The sequence below is a fragment of the Copadichromis virginalis genome, linkage group LG19 (genome assembly GCF_057382275.1).
Source record: "Copadichromis virginalis isolate Kocher_CV1m ecotype Utaka linkage group LG19, C_Virginalis_male_GT1.1, whole genome shotgun sequence".
Taxonomy (NCBI): domain Eukaryota; kingdom Metazoa; phylum Chordata; class Actinopteri; order Cichliformes; family Cichlidae; genus Copadichromis; species Copadichromis virginalis.
The window spans coordinates 28577475-28601014 of record NC_140636.1 but is presented as its reverse complement, the minus strand read 5'-3'; the positions used below and the strand labels follow the sequence as shown (position 1 = coordinate 28601014).

The 23540-nt window shown below is 42.9% G+C and overlaps 1 protein-coding gene across 9 annotated transcripts in view; it reads left to right on the top strand.

Moving 5' to 3' along the window:
* Positions 1–420: 420 nt before the first annotated feature.
* meis2a (Meis homeobox 2a) overlaps positions 421–23540 on the top strand; it is a 79498-nt gene continuing 56378 nt past the window's right edge. For 5 of the 9 annotated variants that reach the window (XM_085442253.1, XM_085442255.1, XM_085442251.1 and 2 more), the window contains exons 1-8: positions 421–532; positions 834–1686; positions 2187–2413; positions 4005–4146; positions 4430–4480; positions 4874–4924; positions 5440–5589; positions 13747–13861. In XM_085442253.1, the coding sequence (XP_085298379.1) occupies positions 1675–1686; positions 2187–2413; positions 4005–4146; positions 4430–4480; positions 4874–4924; positions 5440–5589; positions 13747–13861 (748 nt within the window). In that variant the 5' untranslated portion in view covers positions 421–532; positions 834–1674. Of the gene's footprint in view, positions 533–689; positions 1687–1873; positions 1975–2186; positions 2414–4004; positions 4147–4429; positions 4481–4873; positions 4925–5439; positions 5590–13746; positions 13862–23540 lie in introns of those variants that run through there. The other 4 variants (XM_085442254.1, XM_085442259.1, XM_085442252.1 and 1 more) reach the window with 3 other exon arrangements.

Sequence of the window (23540 nt, the reverse complement as noted above, 5' to 3'; positions counted from 1 at the left end):
GCGTGTGTCTACCTTAATCCTAACCTGTGAATAATTAATTCCCACCATCAAAAAATGTCACGGAGCAATAAATGGAGCCTTTATGTGAGAACCTATCAATACAGCCATGATGCCATATTAGCACTGATGGAGCTAAATATTAAAGGGGATAGATGGCCTGCTTCTGTTTTGAGCGTAAAAGTGCTCAGGCTCCAAAGAGGGCTTCACTGCAATCGATGGCCGGAGCGTTGCTCCTCCTCTAAACTTCAATCTCCACACATGATTGATGATCTCGGGGAGCTTTGATAATTGACTACTCTGAGGTAAGGAACGAGGTTCTATCAAGAGACGGGATTGGACGAAAGAAACACACAAAATTACTTTCTCCACAAAAGCTTTTTTTCCGCTTGGAAAAGTTCATTCTGGGCTTAGAGGGGTGCTGCGCGCCGTTTAATTGCTAAAAAGACCAGAGCAATAATTAGCAGTGAGATTAGGAGGTATTACTGAGATACTGAGTATGCACACCGGCTTATAACCACAAAACAGAAAACAAGTAAGCGTCGTGCTCATATATTAAAGTCAGCATTCATAAGATCTCGTTGTAATAGCTTTCTATCAATGAAAATAAAGACGTAAAATATTTATTTTGCCGTGCGTAAAAGTTTGGACTCGTAGTGCGCAATTCTGCTTTAAATGTAGCATTTTATTGTTGTTATTATTATTTTCATAATTCATGCAGATACATTCAGTCGGTGTTATGTTTAGTTCAGCTCGGAGCATTTGTAGCCGAAGTGTTTACAAGTGCCCGCTCTGGTAAACCTCTCTCATTCAACCTTTTTCTGCTGTTTCTTTAGGACGCTTATCGGCGAAGAAGAATTGGGTGGGAGTTGGAGCTGTTCTGCGTTGGCTTTTTACCCCCAGTGTGGAGTTGAAGTCGTCCCTGTGCCTCGCATATACTCTGCATATCACAAGATTTGGTCTCTCCTCTCTCTTTTCTGGAGCTGCTGTAGGACTGGCTATGGCCACCACTACTTCCGGGATCCGTCATTTCATTCGCCCACCGCTCAGCGCTGCGAACTGACTCTGTTTCTATAAGCAAGCTAGCAGCCAACCTGCCAACACTCGCTGACACTCACTCATCTCAGTCTCGCCAGATAGACGAAATACCTACGGGGGAAAGAAAGGAGAGATCTGAATCGCAATCTCTTAATTTCGACTGCTTTTTTCTTTTTTTCTTCTTTTTTTTTTTTTACAGTGATAATAAAACAAGATAGCGATCTGGAGGCATTAAAGGAGACGCGGACTTGCGGGATGAAAACGGACTAAAAAGATTCGTCCTTCTCTTGAACATCATCACCAACCGTCATTCATTCATTACCTTGACAACCTCTGGCTTTGATTGACAGCTGGAGTGGCAAAAAGCCATGAGACACGACAGTTTAGTTACATGCAGGTTGTTGATGGGCCGATTGTAACCTTCACTTTGGCGCATTTTTTATTTTTTTTTCCAGGAAAGAGGGTAAACAAGAAAAATTGCAAAACTCCCTGATGCTACGCTTTCAACTGAACCACACTGGCGAATAGGAGAGTTCGCAAAGTTGGTTGAAAAAGGAATCTTGCCACTAAATCACTTTCTAACCGGGACTGGGATATTAAATATACGACAGATTCAGGAGTTTATTGGAGCGCAGCCTGATGGCGCAAAGGGTAGGTTTTTTAAATCTGCTACACTTACCTGTTCAAATCCACTGTAGGGAGGCCATCGTATCGCTAACCTCTTGTCGGGTGGTGGCAAATTTACAAAGTATTCCCATCAAAGCAGTTATATTTGACATTTTTGCAGCGCTCTCACTCTTCAAGCAAAGTGACAGCCTCTACTTTTACCGACAGCCTCCACGACAGCCGTGGAGCAGTTTCACAGAGGACTCCAAACTAATTCGATCTATTCGCCCACCAAACTCTGTTCCGCGGAGCTCCCAACTTATTATGTTTTTGGTAATGACACACCGAGTAGCAGATATAATATATCACACTTTTCTGCCCTGGCTGCAGCGTAATTTTCCACTGCGAACGCTTTTTTTTTTTTACTTTCTTCTTTGAGTTTGTTCAGAATGACACGGCATGCTTTACTTTATACATTTGTTAAGAAAAGAAAAAGTAGCTTAACCGGAAAGTCGGCTGACTTTTGTTCTAATTTTAATTCCTAGTACGATGAGCTGGCCCATTATGGTGGGATGGACGGAGTCCCGGCGTCGATGTACGGGGACCCGCATGCTCCCCGGCCGCTTCCCCAGGTCCACCACCTGAACCACGGACCGCCGCTGCACGCCAGCCAGCACTACGGAGCCCACGCTCCTCATCCGAACGTTATGCCCACCAGCATGGGCTCCGCTGTCAACGACGCTTTAAAGAGGGATAAAGATCAAATTTATGGGTAAGGTTTACACACGGATCTTATACGCGCTCACGCACCTTTCCCCCCCTCAACTTTGCAGCTTTTCTTTAAGTTTGCTTTGTTGGAGTTTCTCTCCCACTACTAAATTTAAATAGTGTTTTGTGCAGGTTTGACCGCAATTTTGGACCTCTATTGTTGGTTAGGGGAGTTTTGTTGATGTGTAATTTTACACTCATTGTACAAGGCATCGAGCAGCCTGCAGTAAGTAAGAGTATGAGCCTTAAGCTTGAAATACAAGCTGTAGAATAACATGGAAGCTCGCTGTTCATAGTCCAACCTCCAAATACAGAGACTGCAAAGAATTATGATAAAAAATTATTTTTTAACATCATTGCAATTGCTCCATAGTGCAAAGTGTGCCTTGTAATATCGCTGCACACTAATATTCCTCCATCGTAAACACAGGCTATACTTATTAAAACGTTCTTGTTCCTGCATGCAAATATATTGTAAAGGGTTTCAAAAATAGTTTGCAGTGACACACACACATACACACACACACACATACACAGCCAGCGCGTTACAACACATTAAATGTCTTTATAATTTTATCACATTAATCTACAATAATGTAAGAACTGGCAGGCTACTTACTACTGAGGGCAAAACTAAAAAAAAAATGATTACAGATAATGCTCACTAATACGTACACAGTAAGTGCTATAATCCCGATATAATCTGGGATGTGGTGTAGAGTAAATCTAGCTCATCATTTCTATTTTTCTTGCGTTTTCATATGGGAAATTGACTCTATTCTCTTTAATACCTAAATATATACTTATCACAATTAACTAAAAAGCCATTGTCAGATTTATCCAGTTATCGCTGGTGATAGAAATAAGGAGTTTGCTGAAATTATAATCTGCATTTTAAAATGATTTGGGCGATTGCCTCAAGATGTTGGATGACTGTAACAACTGGAAGATAGAGTTTACACATTTCACCTCTGTGAAACGATGAAGATGTAGGCCTGTGTTAAAACAGCAGTGATAATAATATTAAAGTCTTCGGTGACGACGTCTTAAGTGTAACTCTGTGTTTTTGTTTTTATCCCTGGCGACCGTATAATTTCTTAAAATTCCACTGAAATCTGTCGACAGTCAGCTTTGTGTTTTGTTTGAAGTTTTGTTCACTTCTCAGTCTTTTGTCTTTCGCACTGCAAGAAATGTCTGTCTCGAGTCGATTAATAACATATGAGACCTCAATTGGTAAAAGAAAATGTACCAAACGGGGTTGTCCACATGCATGTGTTACTAGAAAACGACTAAGAAGACTTTTCTAAAATCAGACACACTGTTTTAATTGTCGCCGTCCATTTTTAACATATTTTAAGACATGTTTTGATAGTAGAGTAATAAAAAACAAAGAAACAACTAGACAGCGGGATAAAAGTAAAAACAAAAATCGAGATAAAATATTTTTTTAATTATGATTATTGTTATTATTAGTTGCAGTAAGAATTTGAAGAGCAGGGAGCCGACTAATACGCAGGTAGACTGGACATTTTTTACAGTGGGCATTGTAGAGCCGGTGTGCTGTTTGTACTCAGGCCGTGTTTCCCCTCTTGCAGTCACCCTTTATTTCCACTCCTCGCACTGGTTTTTGAGAAGTGCGAGTTGGCGACGTGTACTCCGAGGGAGCCCGGCGTAGCAGGCGGCGATGTCTGCTCTTCAGACTCCTTCAATGAGGACATTGCAGTCTTTGCCAAACAGGTCAATTTTGCAGTTTAAAAAATATTTTTGGATGGTGTGTCTGCGTCACGGCAAATAGTTTCCCGCTTGCTTTATTTTCTTTTTACAATAAAAAGTTCCCTTTTTAATTATTTGTGACTGTTGTTAATTACAGAATTTTCACTTAAAACACAAGTTTTTGCTTCTTCTTTTTTGGCTTTTTGTTGTTGTTGTTTTTTTTTTTTTCAATTTAAAGTTGTAGCTGTGGGCCACATTCCACACATTTCATGCTAAACTAACTTTGACATTTGGTGTATTGTTTTAGGTCCGAGCAGAAAAACCTTTATTTTCATCAAATCCAGAGTTGGACAATTTGGTAAGCGCACTTCTTTGTCTCCCACTTCCAGTTCCCTCCGTCGGTATACTGAAATGTCCACAGCATCTCGAAGTAAATATGTGAACATATGATTTAGACTTCCGCACTGATGTCAGATCAGTTTAGAATTGAGGCTGTGTGACCACATTGGCCGCTGTCATTGTTCAATCTTCCCATCTAACTTACCCAGCTGACCACTGTGTAATCACATATTAGAAGTGTTAGAAGTTAAAAAATATATAATATTTGCATGCTCTCGCTGACTGTCGTGCACTCATAACTATTTTATGACACAACAGCCCGTTCTCACTTCCGAGGCGAAAAAATGTACATATACATTAATCTTGTCAGTTTTGTAATTTTAATTGTTATTTTTGCTCTTTTTCCACTCAGATGATACAAGCCATACAAGTATTACGGTTTCACCTCTTGGAATTAGAAAAGGTAATTTTTTTATATATCTTTACGCTCTCTAAACTTCACCTACCACACGCACAATATGACTGCAGTGTAAGCGATATCACTAAATGTGCTCTAGAGGTAATCACTGCTGTACATATATCACGGATATGAAAAAGAACAAGAAAATAAATGCACCGAGAGACGTTCTGATGATGCTCATTTTCATAAAATATGCTGCTTTATTTAGCCAACTATCGATGCAGATGAAGTGGATATTGATAAAATATGTTAGAACCTCTTTGCCCACGTTGCTCATTGTTATTGATCTGCAGATTTGGTTTCAGCTACTCATTATTTCGCCAGCTTACGGCGTGCTGTTTATTATTATTTCTTTTCGTCGTTCAACTTGTTGCTCCGGCCTCAGGAGAATAATAAGCTCTGCAACAATTTCACTATTGTTTCCTCGCCGCCGATAATGCCTCTTAATTGAAGTTATTCTTGGACCTGGCTGAAGCGTTTCCCCATCCTGAGAAAAGGTGTTTTGTTCCCCTTTCTAGGTGCACGAGCTCTGCGACAATTTTTGCCACCGGTACATCAGTTGTTTGAAAGGAAAAATGCCAATAGATCTAGTTATTGACGAACGGGATGGCAGCTCAAAATCAGATCACGAAGAACTTTCGGGATCATCGACCAATCTTGCAGATCACGTGAGTAACACGAGCTTTTTTTGTATTCGTAATTTGTTATGTGCTGTTTTTGTCTGTCTGCATGCGCATCTGCTGCTGAAAAAGACCAGGGACACATGAGCCCTTAGTTTTCAGCAAACAATGCATTTGAGTAGAAATCGACCATATTCAAATGTATATATATTTAAAACAATAATTTTATAATAATCACATTGTTTGATTTATCTAATAGAGCCAACTTTGGGGGCTACTTAGCTTCTGCTCAGTGTGTGTGACCCTGCTGTGCCATCAGTAAATAGAGCATGCTCTGTTCTGCAAGGAAAATCTGCCGATCGATGTTCTAAGGTCAAAAGCTAGATGTGATACAATAGAGTGAGTTATTGTTTTAGTCTTTTGATTAGGGGCAGTCATGTGTGCATAACGCGTCCGTGCTTGCTTGCGTGCTGGAGGCTTGAGTGGGTGTGTACGTGCGCGTGATAAAGGGTGCGCGTGCGCGTGTGCAAATCGCTGCCCTGCGTTCGTGGAGAGTGGCACGCTGAAAAAAAGACGTAAAAAAAAAACGCGAGGCAATTATCTGTTACGCAGGTTTAACGTTAAAGCAGGGTATCAACGGTAAGCTTTAGCTTTAGGCCAATATTTAAAAAGAAAAAGGCTTTATATTTGGGGGCTGTGGGAGCTGAATATGGCCTGCGCGTAAAGCTGTGGATTTTGCTGCAGAGGTGGAGAAAGTGGTAGCCTATTGAAAGAGATCTCAGAGCTAAAGGCTTACCATCAATGTCAAGTTCACAAGGCATATGATGGTTCGTCTGGAGGCCTTCCATTGCTGTTGATGTTAATGTGTTTAATTGTTTCGTATTGATTGCCGTGTGGTTTGCTCTGCAGTTGCTTTCTCCTCTGCGACCCCCCCCCCCCCCCCCCCCCTCTTTATGGCTGGAGGCTCCATAATGCTAAATTCAATTATATGCACCTGAAGTACAGTAGCTTTAAATTTGAAGATCGATTGTCTGCTTTAAATTGTACATTTTCGGCGTAATAGACACAGATTCTAACTCCCCCCTCCGCAGTATGGATAGAGCTGACAGTGTAGTACTAAGTTCATATTTGTGAATTACTGCGTCTTCTATGTCTGCGATAAAGCTAATGTTTTAGTGGGGGTGGCGGGCTGGGAGGGAAATCGGCTAGTGTAACAAAGTGACTAGTTAATATCTGCGCAGCACAAGGCCAAGCCTATTAGGAATTAAAGCAGATTTAAGTGTTATGCAAAGTCTCTGCGCTGCATCTGTTGGGTCTGGCTATAGGCCTAGTGGATTCCCTTTGAAAGCCCGTCGCCTGTGCAGGGCCACGCAGCGCGTCACACAAGGTGAAGCGAAGCGTGTTTAGCCCGAAGATGCCGATGCTGGTTTGAGAAACGGTCAAAACGGCAACATTGTGGCCCTCCAACACAAGTGTAGAAATGAGGCATGCTGTTGTCTAAAGTGCAGAGATTAGATAAACTAGCCTGTTTAGTTTCATGGCAGATGGTTGGCACTCAAGCCAATTTCCAATGGTGCCTCCAGTGCTCAGGCACCAGCTTTGTCATCAGTCCACTTGTAAGAAATATTTTGATAATTAGAAAATTAAATATGCCAATAAAGCAAATCAGGAGCAGCAATAAACAAAGAAGGTTGCATGACAAGCCATTTATCTCGGGGTTGTTTGAAATGACCACCTCATTAGCTATTTAAGTTTGAGGGATTTATTTCACTTTTGTGGCACCAATGAACTTTTTATTATACCTAACTGCTGGGCTGGATTTTACTAAAGCAGGAGAAAGTCTTTTTTTCTTTTCCTCTCTCTCCTTATTTGCTTTCAGAGCTGTGTCTGTGCAGAGTAGGGATTTTTTTTAAAATAATGGCTACAATTTATGGAAGCATACATACTCCAGCTTATTGTTTTTAATAAATAGAGGTGCAGGGCAGTGTGTGAGAACATGTGTGCACCTCATGATGCTTAAGTGGGAATAATATTTGCAGAAAGGGGAAGAAAGCGAAACTACAGTATAGTGCAGCCATGATCTAAAAACCTTGTAATAAATAGTTAACTGCTCTAGCAGTCATTGCCACATCTATTTGAAAAGCGTCCAGCTTTGCATACCGAAAATGTGTTTTCAGTATTTGGACACAATACACCCCCCATCCTCCCCCAAAAAAGGCATTTGGCTGCCAAACTGTGCCGATGGATGGGAAACAATTTCTGTCACTCTTGTCCTGATTTATTTATTCTATCTATTCACTTCTATTATTGGGCTCTATTTTATTATTCATTTTTGTCCTCGCATCTCATTGAGGAGAGGAAGGCGGCTTGATAGTTAGATATGCTAATTTATTTAGTTAGAATCTCACACGTCCATTTTTCTTTGCTTTGATATGCATTTTTAATATATAGCCTTGGGCTACATCTCATTTGGTGAAAGTCGGTTTTTCTGGAGAAGATCAGGCTCTTCAGTGAGGAGGCAGCCTGTTGAGCTTGTTTTTTATGTGTGCATGTTTGTGTTACCCCTTCCTTTCTATCGCTTTCTTTTTCGTTCCCGTCCCTTCCTCATACCTTACTGCGGAGCTTTAAAGTGTAGTTGTATTTACATTTGAATGCAGCGTGGTCTTAGAGATGATTGGCTTACAGCATATATCAGGATAAGGCCTCACTGACACTGTTGATTTCCCTCATTTGCTTGCGGTGACTATCTCAAGCATGTAGCCCACCCAGTGTTTCCTAACTCATTGCCCCTCCTCAGATTGACTCAATCATATTTAAAGGAAAAATAGAATTTGTATTACACATGAAGGGTGATAGGAAAAAAAACACACACACAGTGGTGTAGTTTTGCAAAAGGTTGGTGTGTGTATGTGTGTGCACTTGTCACTGGTTTGCTCTCGTCTTTTAATTAATGAATAAAATTTCTGTCTCTTCTATGCTACATCCAATTAGGGAGACAAATAGAATTAACAGTGTCTGAGTATTATCTGTTCTAATGAATTAGCCTTTGTGTCTTCTTGTGCTATTGTGCCGCTTCTTTAGTCAAGCTATTAGCAGAAGGGTTCTCATTTCTTTTATGCATATGCATTATAATGCTGCGACTGCAGTAGAATTTCTGCATAGTTTAAGATTTGCCAGACAGAAACTCTGTTGCATTCAAAGATCCCACTGCTTTGTTTTGGAGATCTTTCCTCAAGGAGTGAAAGTGCTCATAGTTATGGTATAGCTTATTTTGCAATTTGCTTGGCTGTAGAAAACAGGAGGAAAAGCCTTTTCTGCTTAGGTCTCTAGCTCTGATAAAGGCTCTGGGCGCTGTAGACCAATGGTCAAATGCACTGATGTCACAGGTTTAATCAAGTAATGCAATAGCTCATCTTGAGCCTGTGCATAAGTGTGTGTGTGTGTATTTGTGGAGGTGCGTGCCCAGGAAGATCCTGTCCTATTTCTGTACGTCACTATGCATAGTGCAGCGCATACGCAGCCCTCTGCCTGTGGACAGCGAGCCCTCAGGCCAAGCTTGCCTGCTGAACCATGCAATTTCTCAGTTTTGGAGGTGTTCTAATTCTACTAGCTTTGTCCTCCTCGAGGGCCGACTACGTTTGGATATCATGAAAACAGTGCATTGTTGACTTGGGACGCTCTGTCTGTTCTACGCAATTGTTTTGTGATGGTGGGATGTCTGGCCTTACATTTCCTATTTGAATTGTGTTCAGTGGCAGGGCCTTGTTGGCAGGCATATCTAATCATCGGTATGGTGGCTGAAGAGAGGCTATGCTAACTTGTTGCATCTTCCGCACTCCCCTATATTTGGCTGAAAGCATGGTGTAAATGACTGCAGTGATCAGGAGATTTATATTAACTTGTACATTGTTATTTTAAAGGAATGAATGAAAGCACAAGTGTTTATAACATTTTTTTTTGCCATTTGATTTTTTTGGGATATATCATATTAAGCTGTGCCAAACCCATGAATCACTTTTTAAAAAAAAACGTAATCTCTTCTTTCTTTGCACACATAATGTACTACAGCGAGTAAAACAGCTTTTGCCTCAGAGAAAGTTTTCAGGCATAAATACAATCAGACAATCCTCCTTGTCTGTTAAAACATGCTGTGGTGAATTATTAGCTGCTAAATTAAGGACTTTTTATATTGTGGGTAATTGAGGGGGTTGTAAATGCTTAGCCGTTCAATGGAAGTGCACCTACACTTTTCTGAAGTGGCTGTATATAATTACGAGCTCAACGCAACAGAAATGTGTGAGAAGTTTTTCTCTTTCTTTGTTTATGCCATGTGGCAAGATGTCTTGAAATGTCACATCGCCTCATGATTTACGGCGCCGTGTGTTTCTGGTGCGTCAGCGATTCCTTACATGTTCGGCACAGGATCTCTGTAGCTGCTCCGCGTACTGATAGCTCAACATACGCGCACACGCACGCACGCACACACACGCACACACACGCACACACACGCACACACACGCACAGACTCACAAGGTTAGTCGTTCTCAGCCTGTGTTACACTGCTGCTACTGCACCAGATTTCCCCCTTTCCCTCCAGGCTTCTGGGGAATTTTTGAGGGAAATTCAATGATGCTGCTAAATCAATTTTATTTGAAATTCCTAGGGATGTAGGCAGAGTGCAGTGAGGGAAGTGAAATTGTGCCAGGCAGGTGTTTGTAAATGAGAAACAGGGGACAGTGGCGGAGGAGACGGCAGCATTCTCCCACTCTCCTGCGGCCTGGCTGCACTACGAGCCTTCCTTCCCATATTGTCTCCTGCTTTTATATTAATTACAACTTGTATTAGCAGCCGCCAGTTGCTAACCCCAGCAAATAGAAAAGGCTGCCTCTAGAGACCCCTCTTCTTTTGTATCTTATTCTCTATCTAGTCCTGCTGTGTACATTTGTGTGCGCGTTTCCTCCTGCACATGTATGTGTGTTTGCTTGCTGGCATTCTCCTCTTCCTCCTGGTAACACTGCTCTTTAACACAATTAGCGAGGAGCATGGAGTGAACCGTGTTTGACTCCTAATTATGCCCAGCTTTAGGGAATAGTCACATGGGCTGGAGGCCCTTTTTGTCTCTTTTGCATCTTCCCCTGTTTTATTCGAGCACTTTTTGTGTAGGTTGAAGACTGTTTGTGTGACATGATTTTTTTTCCTGCAACTTGTTTGAACTTTATCAGACCCACAGGGGTTGTGGCAAAATGGTTGTGTGTGTTTGTGTTGCACGGCGCAGTGTCTGATGATGCACCCGCCATAGCTTAGAGAGACCCACTAAATTATTCATAGGGAGGAAAGGCTGTTGCTTTTGTCGCCTTGTTGAGTGTGGAAAGTTAACACTGTTGTTTTGATATTCGTTGTCTTGTTTTGTACACACGCTTATGAATGAGCGGTGACTTACAGGTACTAAAAGAGAAGTGTGCGCTCCACTGCATATGCATTGGTCTTGTGTGCACTCTATTATTATTATTAGGTCATATAAAGTGCTGCAGTCTTCTTTTTCCACTGTAAGAGCCAAACTAACAAAGCTTTATCTACATCCCCACATAAAGGCCCATTAAATCCACAGGGTAGCAAATCACAGCAAAATATCATTCCCTTTTACACCATTAGATGAGGTGTCTTTGAATTTAATTTAGTGCCAGCGCCATTAAAAATGACACATTACTCTGCAATGATAGCTAAATTAAGTCCTATCGATTCCACTGTTGCATTAAAACCATAGCTGGCTGTGGCCGTGGCTGGCAAGTGTTAAAGGGAGAGATAGAATGAGAGAGCAGGCATGTGTGAGAGCAGTGAGCACAGTTTTTCAGGTCTGTCTTGTGTCTCGCCGGCAGTGGGTGTCTCATTGTGAGGAAGTAGAACCCAGTCATTTTCTTCTCTTGGAACAACAACAGCCCGTTCTGAGAGCCCAGAGCCCAGCTCTGCTTAAACACACTATTCACTCTGGGAGTCTGGGATTTTTACCTCTCCTTTCTTCCTTCCCTCTGTGTTGAACACGACAAAGACAAAATTAGACTGCTTTCAGGGGGTTGATGGGCTTTTCCCACATTAGGGATTTTACTTAGCCTGCGCTGTGTTGAGAATAACAGAGAATTACTATAACAACAGACCTCGTTCCCATGAAGTGTTCCATGTGTTGATCAGTGGCCCAGAGAGTGAACACATCGTAATCATCCATCGCTCTCAGTACGGGGACACTTTCCCCTTCACTCACTCTGGAGGGCTAAAACCCACGCACGGGCTATTGTTCACGTTGTCTTCTTACCCCTCTTCTGAGTAATTCTCTGAGCTCTTTATCTGATTGCCATCCGGTGAACAGCTGACGCTGAGAGGGCCTTGAGTGGAGCGCGGGGTCTGAAGGGTCTTGTGTGTTTCTGTCTGCTGTTTTCAGCTCCAAGCTGTTTGAGAAAACAGCCCGCCTTCCCCAAAAAACTTAGCAGATAAAAGGGCCTCGCTTACAGGCATAGCAGCAGCCTCGCCTCCGCAGCAGAACAAGCACCAGCACATCAGGACTGTGTGCCCAGGGGACCTCGGCAGCGGCGTGTCTTTAGTCTCTGTTTCCCTGCGAACCTCGATTAGTCTCCAGGCTCTATCCTGTCTGTCCTCTTCGAGTACAGCTTACTCTGACTGGGGCACAAAGGCAAGCAGGCAGGCTCCTCTCTGGTGGGGACTGAGGGAAAAGTTCATCAGAAACTCTGCTCAAGTTGGACAAAATGGTAAAAACGGTCTGTTTCTAGGAATATACTGTGGCATGTACGTTTTCCCTCTACTTTCATATGTATGTATATGTGTTTATGTGTGTTTGAGGGAGAAAAAAACACGTAGCGGGAACTGAGAAGTGGGTTGAGGTTTGTGGGAAGCCTTGGTGCAGGCCTGTGTTTGTTTGGCTTGGGCTCTGCTCAAGGGGCTGCTTCTCTCGGGCCCCAGACAACGTTAGGCTCAAGTTTGCCAACATTTTGTCATCATACTCAGGTGACATGTTAAACTGGGAAAGACTAGCGAGGGCTGCGTGAGCTAGGATGTCGTATCAACTCTGTGCGAGAGGCTGTTTGGAGTGCGTAGCCGATTGAGTCTGTGTTTATGGGCACAGATGTAGTATATGACGTGATCAGTCTGTCCCTCTATTGCCTGAATGGCAGAGGAAATTCCAGCTCTAGTCTGCCTTCATGTGGCTCTGATAAAGCCTTTCCTGTACAGTAGAAAATCCTGTTTCCCTGTGTGTACTGACAGGGGAGTGGGAATGACCAGGAAAGAGAAGAGGAGCCGAGAAATTGAGCTGGACGTAGGGCAGGAGAGAATAAAGTCAACTTAAAAGCTATGAATTTGTTTATGGTTATTTCTTTGAAGTTAGCCAGCAGGGATTTTAACACTTCTTTTCACGATGCCTTTGTATATATGAAAGTGAGTGTGAGTGCATCTGTGTTTATACTTCTTGCTCTATTATGTCATTAGCATGTGTGCATAAGTGTATTTCAGCAAGCCTCTGTGGGCGTGTGTGTATGTCAGTGTGGGCGTGTACACATTTTTGGCAGATTAGCAGGAGAATCACTGTCATATCTTATTTTCATTTCTGACAGTGGTAATGATTAATGGCGGCTGTGGTGTGTTTGGACTTTTTACCTCTATATTTCTCACTTGACACGGAAGTCTCAATTGGTTATGGTACAAATGAACTGCACTGGGCTCCGCCATATGTGTTTAGACTATTACTCACAAGCGCTCTACTTGCAATGTTCAAAATCAAATGCCACATTAACGGTGCTTTGTTTTGCCCTCATACATTAATGAAACACTTTGATTACAGCGTTTTGACTTATAGCCAGTTGCGTTGGTGTATTCGTTTGTTTCTATTCAATCACTGTAGCTACTTTGATTATCTGCTAGCTGGGAAATAAAGGAGAAAAAAAGCTGCGGAAACAAACAGGCCAAGGACCTTCACGATGCATTTAGACTCTTACAGATGTCACTTTCACATTTCCAGCATTCTCATATGAACTCTCTCTCTCTCTCTGTGTTCCTTTCCTCTCTATCTTCTTCTCCTCCAACTTCTCCCCCTCCCTGCTCTCTCTCTGCTCCTGGTTTGTGGTTTGGATGGGGAATGTGGTTGGATGCACGGATGGATGGATGGATCCCACGCTCGCTTTCTCCTTTTTCAAACCTCAGAACCCAGCTTCCTGGAGAGACCACGATGACGCCACCTCCACACACTCAGCCGGCACACCGGGGCCCTCCAGCGGGGGACATGCTTCACAAAGCGGTGACAACAGCAGTGAGCAAGGTGAGTCAGTACAGAAATGGGCATGCACATGCATGCACATTCGTAACACATGCGCACACATTGGTCTAGTTTTGCGCTCAAGCCCTAGCACATAAACATACATAGATTTATGCAGGACATATTAATCATCACGCATGGATTTGCCAACTCTTCACTTTAACCCTGTCTAATGTGAGCTCTATAGTGAATAGGTGGCACATCTCTCTTTACACATGTCCCAGTCCTTTTCCTTTTGCACTTTGGATTATCCAATTTTTTGACTGGCATCCATGTAAACACAGTCACACCTAAAAATGAACATGCTTATCCACTGTTGTACTCGCACTGAAATACCAGCAACAGCCACAGGAATACCATACCAACCTAGTAAAAGGCTTTCCAAAGTGTTGCTATTTAGAGAGCTGAACAAAAGCTGGTGATTAATAGTATATTTCTGCCAGTTCTTTCTTGAATTTAAACCATATTAACTTTGCCTGCACAACAGCCCCTAATTATGTCTCACTGAGCCTTGTGTTATCTACTACACGACCTGCCAAACACTTATAATGCATTTCAAATCAAATGCATTTGAATTTAATACAGATAGTGTGTTTGAGTCACAGCGACCTGCCTCGTATTTTTGTCACGGTCGGTATCAGTTTTGACATGAAAATTGTCAAATGTACGTGCTGTTAGGTAAGTTTCTATATGAAAGCGAGCGTTAAATTCGTGTAAAATTAAAGTCGATTAAAAGTGAAATCTGCTGCCTGAACCGAGAGAGCAGATGAAGAGTTCCTGACCCCACTTCTCTTGTCTTCATCTTGTTTTGAATGCACCAGAGATGTGTGCTTTTGTGGGTCTCTTCTGTATCCATGGGTGCCCTCTGGCAGTGTCCAGAGTTTTTCATGAAATTTCATCACGCTGTCTAAACACAGAAGCAGACTCAGATACACACCGATACCAGCTCGCTCACAGAGCAAAGCTGCTCGCTCTGCCTGTTCTGTGCTATCATTTTGCCAATAAGCAGTCAAATGTATTGATGATGTGTACTTTGTGGTGGGGCTATTTAAATCATCTCCTGCTTCTTAGACGGAAGCCCCTGAAACATTACTGACCACAGCAGACATCTGTGGTCAGTTGTGTCAGAACTAGTTGAATCACAGCCTGGTTGGAAAAATAACTAAGACTGGTAAAGTAATAGGATATGTCTCAGTAACATTGTTCAAGGAAAGAATTCTTGATCATAATGCGACCCTTAATAAATCTACTTAGGCATTGTTTTTCCTCTTCCTGTGACAGATGCAGAACTATCTGTTGGTTAAAGACACTACAGAGTGCCCTGCATGCTCACAGACAGCATAAACAGGACATTTTGTTATGCAACAAATGTCTTAAATGTCTCAAATGTCTTAAAACTAGGACCTGATTGATACTGGATCATGCAAATACAGTATCTGTCTGAAAATGACATACTTCATTTTCATACACGTAGGTATACGTACAGTATGCTAGGGTTATATTGAAAATGATGACATTGTTGTTTATTTATTTAACCGCAAACTAGGTGGAAACTTACTCTGCAAAACCGTCTGCTCAGCTCTAATGCTAATCTGCTACATGTGCTCCGCAGACAGTGCTGAGAGCATTAGCAATGCAGACAGAGCTGCTCTGTCAACAAACTATGTGATGACATTTTCTGCATTATGTTATGCAAAAAAATATACGTATATATCAGACAGTACTAATATATTCGACATCGACCAATATAGGCCGATTTTACTGGCCAAGTGATGTATGAGTTGAACTATACTTAAAACTTTAGAAAAGAAAAATCCAAGAAATTGCTGTGATTTAAATGGATTTTCTGCTTTGAAGTCATAGTATTAGTTAAAAACGTAGCATGACAGATCAGAGGACAGAGCACACGTAGAGTTTTTGCACTCCTCTTTGTAATTGCAAAAGAAGCACGGGAGATGAAGAGCAACCGAAAGAGGAAGGGGATGAGAGAAAGAAATGCACTGCCTATTGATTATCTTACACACATAAGTACAAGTGACCTGTAATCCACAGAGCACTTATCGACTCCTTTCCCCACCGTATCCAGTAACAGCCAATCAATACGGGCCAAAGACAGTTACGGTATAGCACCGCGTTCTGGGCCAAGATAGACCTAGACTAGATCAGGTCCACAGCCTGACCTGCACGCAGTGTTAAATGCAAAATCCACCAGCTCAAAAATATTTAGCCGCTAGAAAAAACACAAACTAAGCAGCTTAGAAGAGAAGTGGAGATTTGAACAAAGCTGAAGAACCACAGAAGTACAAAGGTTAAAGAGCAGAGAAGGTGAAAAAGTAGGATCAGGGAGGAAAAATGACTAAGAGAGTAAAAGGGAAAAAGACCAAGGGCAGCTGATTTAATGGTCTAATGAGGCCGTCCTCTAGCCAGTTGTTTTGTGTGAGGCATGCTCTGACCTTTCGCTTCGCTCGGGAGCCCCGCCGCCTCATTTTTCACATTCTTGCAATTACGTTAACGCTTGAAGCGCTCGCTGACTCCCGACTCTGGCCCTTCCATTCTGACAGAGCCTTCCCTCTCCAACCTCTCCACCTTTCCCGCCTCGACTCTCTTCTCCTTCACTCCGCTCCATGCATGATCTCGCCTCCTATCTCGATACATTTCAACATAAAATTTGTAGTCCGCACTCTCAAGTCCACAGAGAAAATGTGAAATGTGGGCTTCACTTCAGTAATGGGGTCTTTAACAGCTTGGCCCCTGTTAAAAGGGGTGACAATGTGGATCGGTTGAGGAAGACAGAATAGATGGGAGAAAGTGAGAGAGGAGCACAGTAAAAGAGCGCGTGAGATCCACGCCGCTTTTAGGTTTCGGCTGCCAAGAAAAACATCAACTTTTTTTTTTTTGCTGTCTTTCCTCTTAAAAGGTGTGTTCTATCCGTGCTTGAGAAACACTGAAATCAAATTTTAATCTAGAAACATCCTTGCATGAAATATGACACCAGTCCATTTGTCCCAGAAATATCAAAGGATCTCTGACAGTGACCAAGTCCACTTTGCTTTTTTTTGCCTTTCCCTGTTAGGGGATGTACACGAGAATAAACGTCTGTATCACTTGCTTACCGTTTCTTTTTCTTTCTTTTTTTTAAAGTGCTGTAAGCACCGTCATACAGGACTCAAGAGGGTCGCTTTGAACACAGTCCTCTTCTAAAGTCTTTGGCTTGTATCTCAGTGCTGAGCGTTGTTCTGAACCTGCGCCAAAAAGCAATTTAACAAGTGCACAAATATGTATTATCCCTCGTGTGGAATAATTTGTCAGTAAAGAGTGCCAGCTAAGGTTCTGACACATATTAAAAAAAAAGTTTTCTGTACAATTCTCAGATCTGCATCCTTACCCTAATCCCTCCGCTTAACAGACTTAAAAAAAAAATACTTTTCTCAGAATTTCCCTCCAAAAAAGGAAATATGAGTTATCGCCCTCGGGGCAAAATCAACGCTCTGACTCTCAGAGAGTGACTCCCTATGTTCTAGCTAGATAAATAAATACAAGGGGAGCCAGTTCAGAAGGTAACACACAATAACTACACTGGCTCTGCATTCACATCATTTTGATTAACAGTCCTTTGGAGCTTTTCCAAGCTTATCTTGAAACATCATAGACATCAGTTGCAGGGAGGTAAACTTGATGAATGTGCGTGCCTTAAGATAGCACTCGTTTCCAAGCAGGTGTCTGTTATATGGTAAGCATCCAAAGTGTGATGGAGCAGTGTGATGAAATACTCTACACGTTTGCCCACACCAAACACAGTAAAGTCAAATGCACTCAGTCATGAACAGTAAATCCCCAACACTGATTCAGCATGGTAGGTAATGCGTTTGTCCTCCTTCTGTATGTGCATATGTGTGTGTGTGTGTGTGCGTTTGAGCATGCCGCAGCTCCAGTCCACACTTGTAATTATTAGCTATGCATGAAGACCAAATCCACGTTGACATCTTGAGTGCCGAGCAAAGGGGCTTTCTGTACTGTTCCAAGCTTCTACTGTAGATGGACAAGGCTCAACAGAAGAGAGGAGAAAGCATTTTGTACATTTTCTCAGCAATTGAACAATCCCCACGCTCTGCGGATAGACCGACTCCCCAGAGAGACTGAGAGAGGCAGAGATGGAGAGAAAGGGAGGAAAGAGAGGGAGAGCTTGAGTGTTCAGCTCCAAGGGAGCACGTTGCGCTTGATGGTGTTGTGGTATGATTGTGTTTGTGTGTGTATATGTGTATGCGTAGGGAGTGTGGTGAGTTCCTTTGGCCCTGGCTAGGGGCCCCAATCAGCAAGGTCTTTGTGGTTGAGCTCACTAGAAAGAGGTCATTTCTGTTGGGGACTCAGCTCCTTGTGTCCCAGCATGAACAAGCCCTGTTGGATCTTATAGTTTCCAGACCTTTGGCTTTGCTTTTTTTAAATACAGTATTTCTCAGGGCTCAAGAAGATGCAAATGTGCAGGTAGAAAAAGAAAGAACATGTAATCACATTAGAAAAAAACACAGCAATCTTTGGTAAACACAAGATGGAAACCTTGTTGCATTTTAGTAGCGTATACTCCAGCTCTGGAGTGATCGTTGAGGTGTGTCTGTGTATTTACAATGCATAATTTGCATGTGTGTGTATTTGGTTGGGGGGTGGAGGTTGTATGCATGTGCATGTGTTAGCTGGTTTCTTCTAAGTGCCTGTTAGAGTTTAATTTAGTGTAGTAATTAAAGCTGAACACTGGCCCATAAACAACAGATAAACAATAATGCAGGCCCAAGCCCTGCTGTTTCATGGCTCTCACTCCCAGCTGTTGGAGCACTGATAATCTTTTACACAGTTGCCCCCACCTCACCACAACACAATACTGAAGCAACAAGGTTTTCGCATGTGCGCATGGGTGTTTTTTAGTGTGCGATGGCAGAGGCTGAACAAAAAGGGCTGAAAAGGCACATAAACACACAGGATATGTCCACTTCCTCTCTCAAAAGAAAACAGAGAACCACAGAAAAAGCAAAGAAAGTTTAAGAGTAATATGGCTCTGTGGCCATTTACAAAACCAGATCAGCAGGGAGATAACTTAAACATGAGTATGTGCAGCCATGACGCGCATACAGCTTGCTATATCTCAGTCAGTAGCCCGCACTTAACATAAACCAATGGTATACTTGCTTAATGACAAAACAAACAATGCTACAATGTTTTTCAATGAGCTATGGTGCTCAGCTTTAGCCATGCCACTGCATGTCAGTCACATGTTAGTCAGGTGTCTGTTATGGAAAGAGTGCAACATGTCTGTCTGATGGTTTGTTGGGAAGGGGCAGGGCCATTGTTGAAAGCTGAGAAGTGTTGCTGTGCGGGGGGAGAAAACATGGTACAGAGGGGATACTTTCATGATCCCATTAGCATAAAAGAGACTAAATTATTCATGTGGAGTGCTTAATCTATGGGGAAAAGTATAGTTAATGCACATAGTTTTAAAATGGATCTCTCCTAGCCTCGGCTCTAACACCAGATTCTTGCTGGATTCAGCATTCGCGGGCATTTACGGGAATGGCTGTCACTCTCTCTTGCACACAAACACACACATAGACATAGAATGTGCGGGCATATGTGCACACTTGCCTAAGCACTGCTGCACTTCAAGCTGTTTCAAGGGTCTCTGCTCTCAGGCTCATCCCCTCTCTCCATAAGTCCCTTTCCCATCCTCTCTCTCCCCCTTTCTTTCCATTTGTTCCTCCATCTCTCTCCTCTTCTCTTTCTCCCACCCCCTCCCTCACTTACTGACTCGCTCGTACTCCTCTCCTCACTCACCCTTCTCTGTCTCGCTCTCAGTTCCGCAGACTACCTGGCCCTCATCCAAAATGTGATTAAAGAGAATGATCAGCTCCCTCAGCTCCCACTTTCCTTCCTCCCTTCCGCTCTCTCTTCGTTCTTTTTTTTTTGGGTTTCTCTGTCTTTCTTCTGACCCTGTGCTATAGCTTAAAAGACTGGAAAAAAAGGTAATGTAAAAGAATAAAAACTGTCAATACAGCCAGTTTCCAGTAACATAGGCTTCCCACAGTATTACCACCATCACCACCTCTTGGTCTTCCATCCACGCTCCCTTTTTCTCTTAGCATCTCTTTTCTCCTTCTGGTTTTTCCCCTCTATCCACTGACCTCTGCCTCAGTACTGTGCTGGCTCCTTTCACTCTGATCCATAATCACAAACAGGCCTCTGGTGTGACTTGGCCCAGCCCAACCTGGCCAGGTACTGAGCCTACGCCACAGGAAAAACGTCTTTACTGTGTCAGCCTAATGTGCAAACTAATGTTTGGAGAACATAGGGAAAAAATTATCCAGATTATTCTGACAGCAGCTGAGGAGAATTTCTGTTTCACGCCATTAAGGGGAAACTTGGGGGAGATTTTTCTTTCTCTCTTTCTTTTCCTCTGTTTCTCTGAGAAGTAGATGAAGGCCAGCTTAACTGGGAGTGAGCTGAGCATAGCTAAAAAGCACAGAGGAAACGGTGTTGCAGGGAAGTAATCAGGATTGAACTCCAGTAAAAGGAGGGGAGTGGCTTTTAAATTCTTTTACCCAAAGGCTTTAGGCAAAAACAAAGACAGTGCAATGCTGTTGTATCAGTTCATTATACAGTGGGTTTACACACCCTTGTTCCATTGCTGATTACACCAGCGCATGTGGTGATGATGAGAAGTGCACAGGGGTCTGATGTAATATGGCTAAAAGGGATTTGAGCGCATGCCCCAAAGGGCATTTCCATGTCCATTAATGCTGCCACTGCTGCATTTTCACGAGGACGACAGTGCTTCGTTTCTTTAAAGGGAGAGAGTGTTTTCCCAGGAAATTTTCAGTCTTGTTTCAGCAGGCTAGCCTGAAGGGGGTCAGCCAAGAAGTCACCCTTAAGAGGTGATAATCCAATTGCTTTAGTCCTCACCAGATTTGTTTTCCCCTTGTCTGGCGGTGTGTTGGTGTGTGCGTGTGTGTTTATAGAGAATGTAAGCATGTGTGTGTGTGTGTGTGTGTGTGAGAGAGAGAGAGAGAGAGAGAGAGAGAGAGACAGCAAGATGCCACTAGTTTCTGTGTCCAACCCCAGGCCCCGTTCTAGATCAGAGAGAGGTTATGGGGGCCAAGTCTGTCAAAGGCACACCTGCAGGGAAACTCCAAAAACCTTGACTGCTAGCTTACATGAGCCAGTTTAAGGTGTGCTTATTTGGAGTTTAACCCCGACTTCAAATGTCCTTTCCCTCTCTTCCCCTTTGTGTTTGACCAATGGGCCTTGCACTCTTTTACTTTCATTTCTTTCTTCTGCCTCCCTTGGCTCTTTAATCTCTTTCACCACCCCCACCCTCCCAGTTCTCCTCCCCTGATGTCAAAACTGCACATCACAGCAAAGGTCCCTCCAAAAGACAGCACATGGTTGAGTAGAGTGGCTTAGCAAGGCTAGCTAAAGCTTGTTCACTTGCTGTGTGGTTTTTTTTCTCTTGCGTAAACCAGGGTTTAGACACTAAAGCATATTTGGAACCGAGCAAAGCAGCTATACCCTACAGGTAGTGCTTTAACCATGCTGCCACCATCCAAAAGAGTGGGAGGATGATAAAGGAAGTGTGTTACAATCCGAGTTCTTCCTCTCTGCTGCTGATTTTCACGCACACATCTTTCACGTTTATGCAAAGCTTTTGAGGGCTTTATGCAAGATAAGCTCATTTTCTAGTCTGATTCCCACTCTAGTACATGCTTTAATGACTCTTAAAGCCAAGGGCTGCTTTTTTAGGCATAATAGCAGTCCTGCGGTCTCTCAGTTTCCGTGTAGCCAGGGTGCTTTTTCCACACCTGATCACTTTTGTTCACCCATTTTATGGCTATTGGGGAGCAGGCGGAGGTGAGTGATTTGACAGTGGTTAGTGCCATGAGCCCTAATGTTTATTGGAAGCAAGCGTCTAATAATTTTTGATTACCCCAGAGGAGGTATTAGCCATGTTAGTCAGCAAGGATAATTTCTTATTTACATGCCCCAAGCAGTGAACACTCCGAAGGAACACTGGGGCTAAATGCGCAACAAAACGAATCAAACATGCCAAACGAGATGCTCCATCCTGGCTGGCTGCAGGGCTGAAGCTGAGAAAACCTTCATTATGCATTTACCATAATTCATTTAGAGGGTTATCAATTTGCAGAATACAGAGGAGATGTTTGGAGGGGGAAGCAAGAACACCATATCAAACGAAGGAACAGAAAAAGGAACAAGGGAAAGCGAGATGAAAAGGAGTGAGATATTCAAGGATAGCTCAGTGCCTGTATTTTTAAAATGTTGTTCCAATTACACACAGTTCCATGTTCTGAGGCAGAACTTGCATGGTAAATGGTGCAATCGCTTCCCTTTTACCAGTGTCACGCTCCACCCCCTAAAAAAAGCACAAGCTGATTTGACTTTAATGAAAGCTGTTTAGCTCAGGAATTTTCTTTTTTTTCTTGCAAGATTGAGGCTACACAGAGATGTTCTAGTTCAAATATTGTCATTCTGTTCATTTAGGGTTTCTCTTTGTTTGCCTTCAACCCTGCTTACTCAAGGGTTTTTTTTGTATCTGTCTATCGGTGTGGATTTTAGGACAGTTACTACATGTTTTCATTTTTCTCTCCTGGCAACACATACGAAGAGAAGAAAAAGACTTTTAAAAGCATCTTTCCCTCTGCCATCAGGCAAGGATGACTAAGGCCCCATTAGAACAATTGGAGGAAACTTAGGGAGACGGGGAGTATTTAAAGGAATGAAAGCAGCAAGAAAACACCACTATCTTGTGATAACCAGTGCTTTGCTTCATTATCTCGAGACAGAAACCCCCACCTTGGAAAAAATTGCACTCACTTTGGTGCTTCATTCAAAAATACAACAATGAAAACAAGAAAGGCAAGAAAAAGCAAGACAAAAAGGAAAGAACTGTAATATTTTCCAAAGTGAAGGGAAAGCTGCATTGTTTAGCACAAATGCTTACTCCCAGGGATACAGTCCGTAGACAACTGAGTGTCTGCAGGAGACATCTGTGAAGCCTGACCTTGTGACCTTGGAAAAAATGCTCTTAAGGTGGGGGGAAAACTGCCTTTTCCACTGCATCTTGGCCTACAGGACAGCCCAGGAGCAGCACAACAAACACAACCACCACAGAAAAAGAACAACCCAACATACAGTCAATAAGAAAGAAAATGAGGCAGAAAAAAAGTGTGATTTATATTGAGGCAAGTTAACAAGTAAGGAAGCGATGGATGCTGGAAAAAAAAGGAACTGAATACGAGAAAGAGAGGGAGGGAAAGAAACGAGGCAGAGAAGATGTTAGAGAAAACACAGATGGACTTGGTCTGAATAGTGCCTCACAGGCCTGGCTGTCTCTTACTCCTTTGGCCCCCCATGAGATCATTTTCATCCTTTATGAGTCAAAAGGAAGCCTGGTTGAAAATGAAAGGTTACACAAGCCAGAGCCCAAGCCCTCGGAGTGAGAGAGGAGAAGATCCCCGCTGCAAGGGCCCTGCTGCTATTCAAAGCACCTGCCATTGTGTGGGCGCTCATCCAGCCCTATTGTTGTGCAGAAATTAGTCGTGCTCCCTTTGGCTCCCTTCGGCTCCAGAGGCATGCGGCAAACCCCCTTGTTGTTTCGGGTTCAGATACATGGTTGGATGCG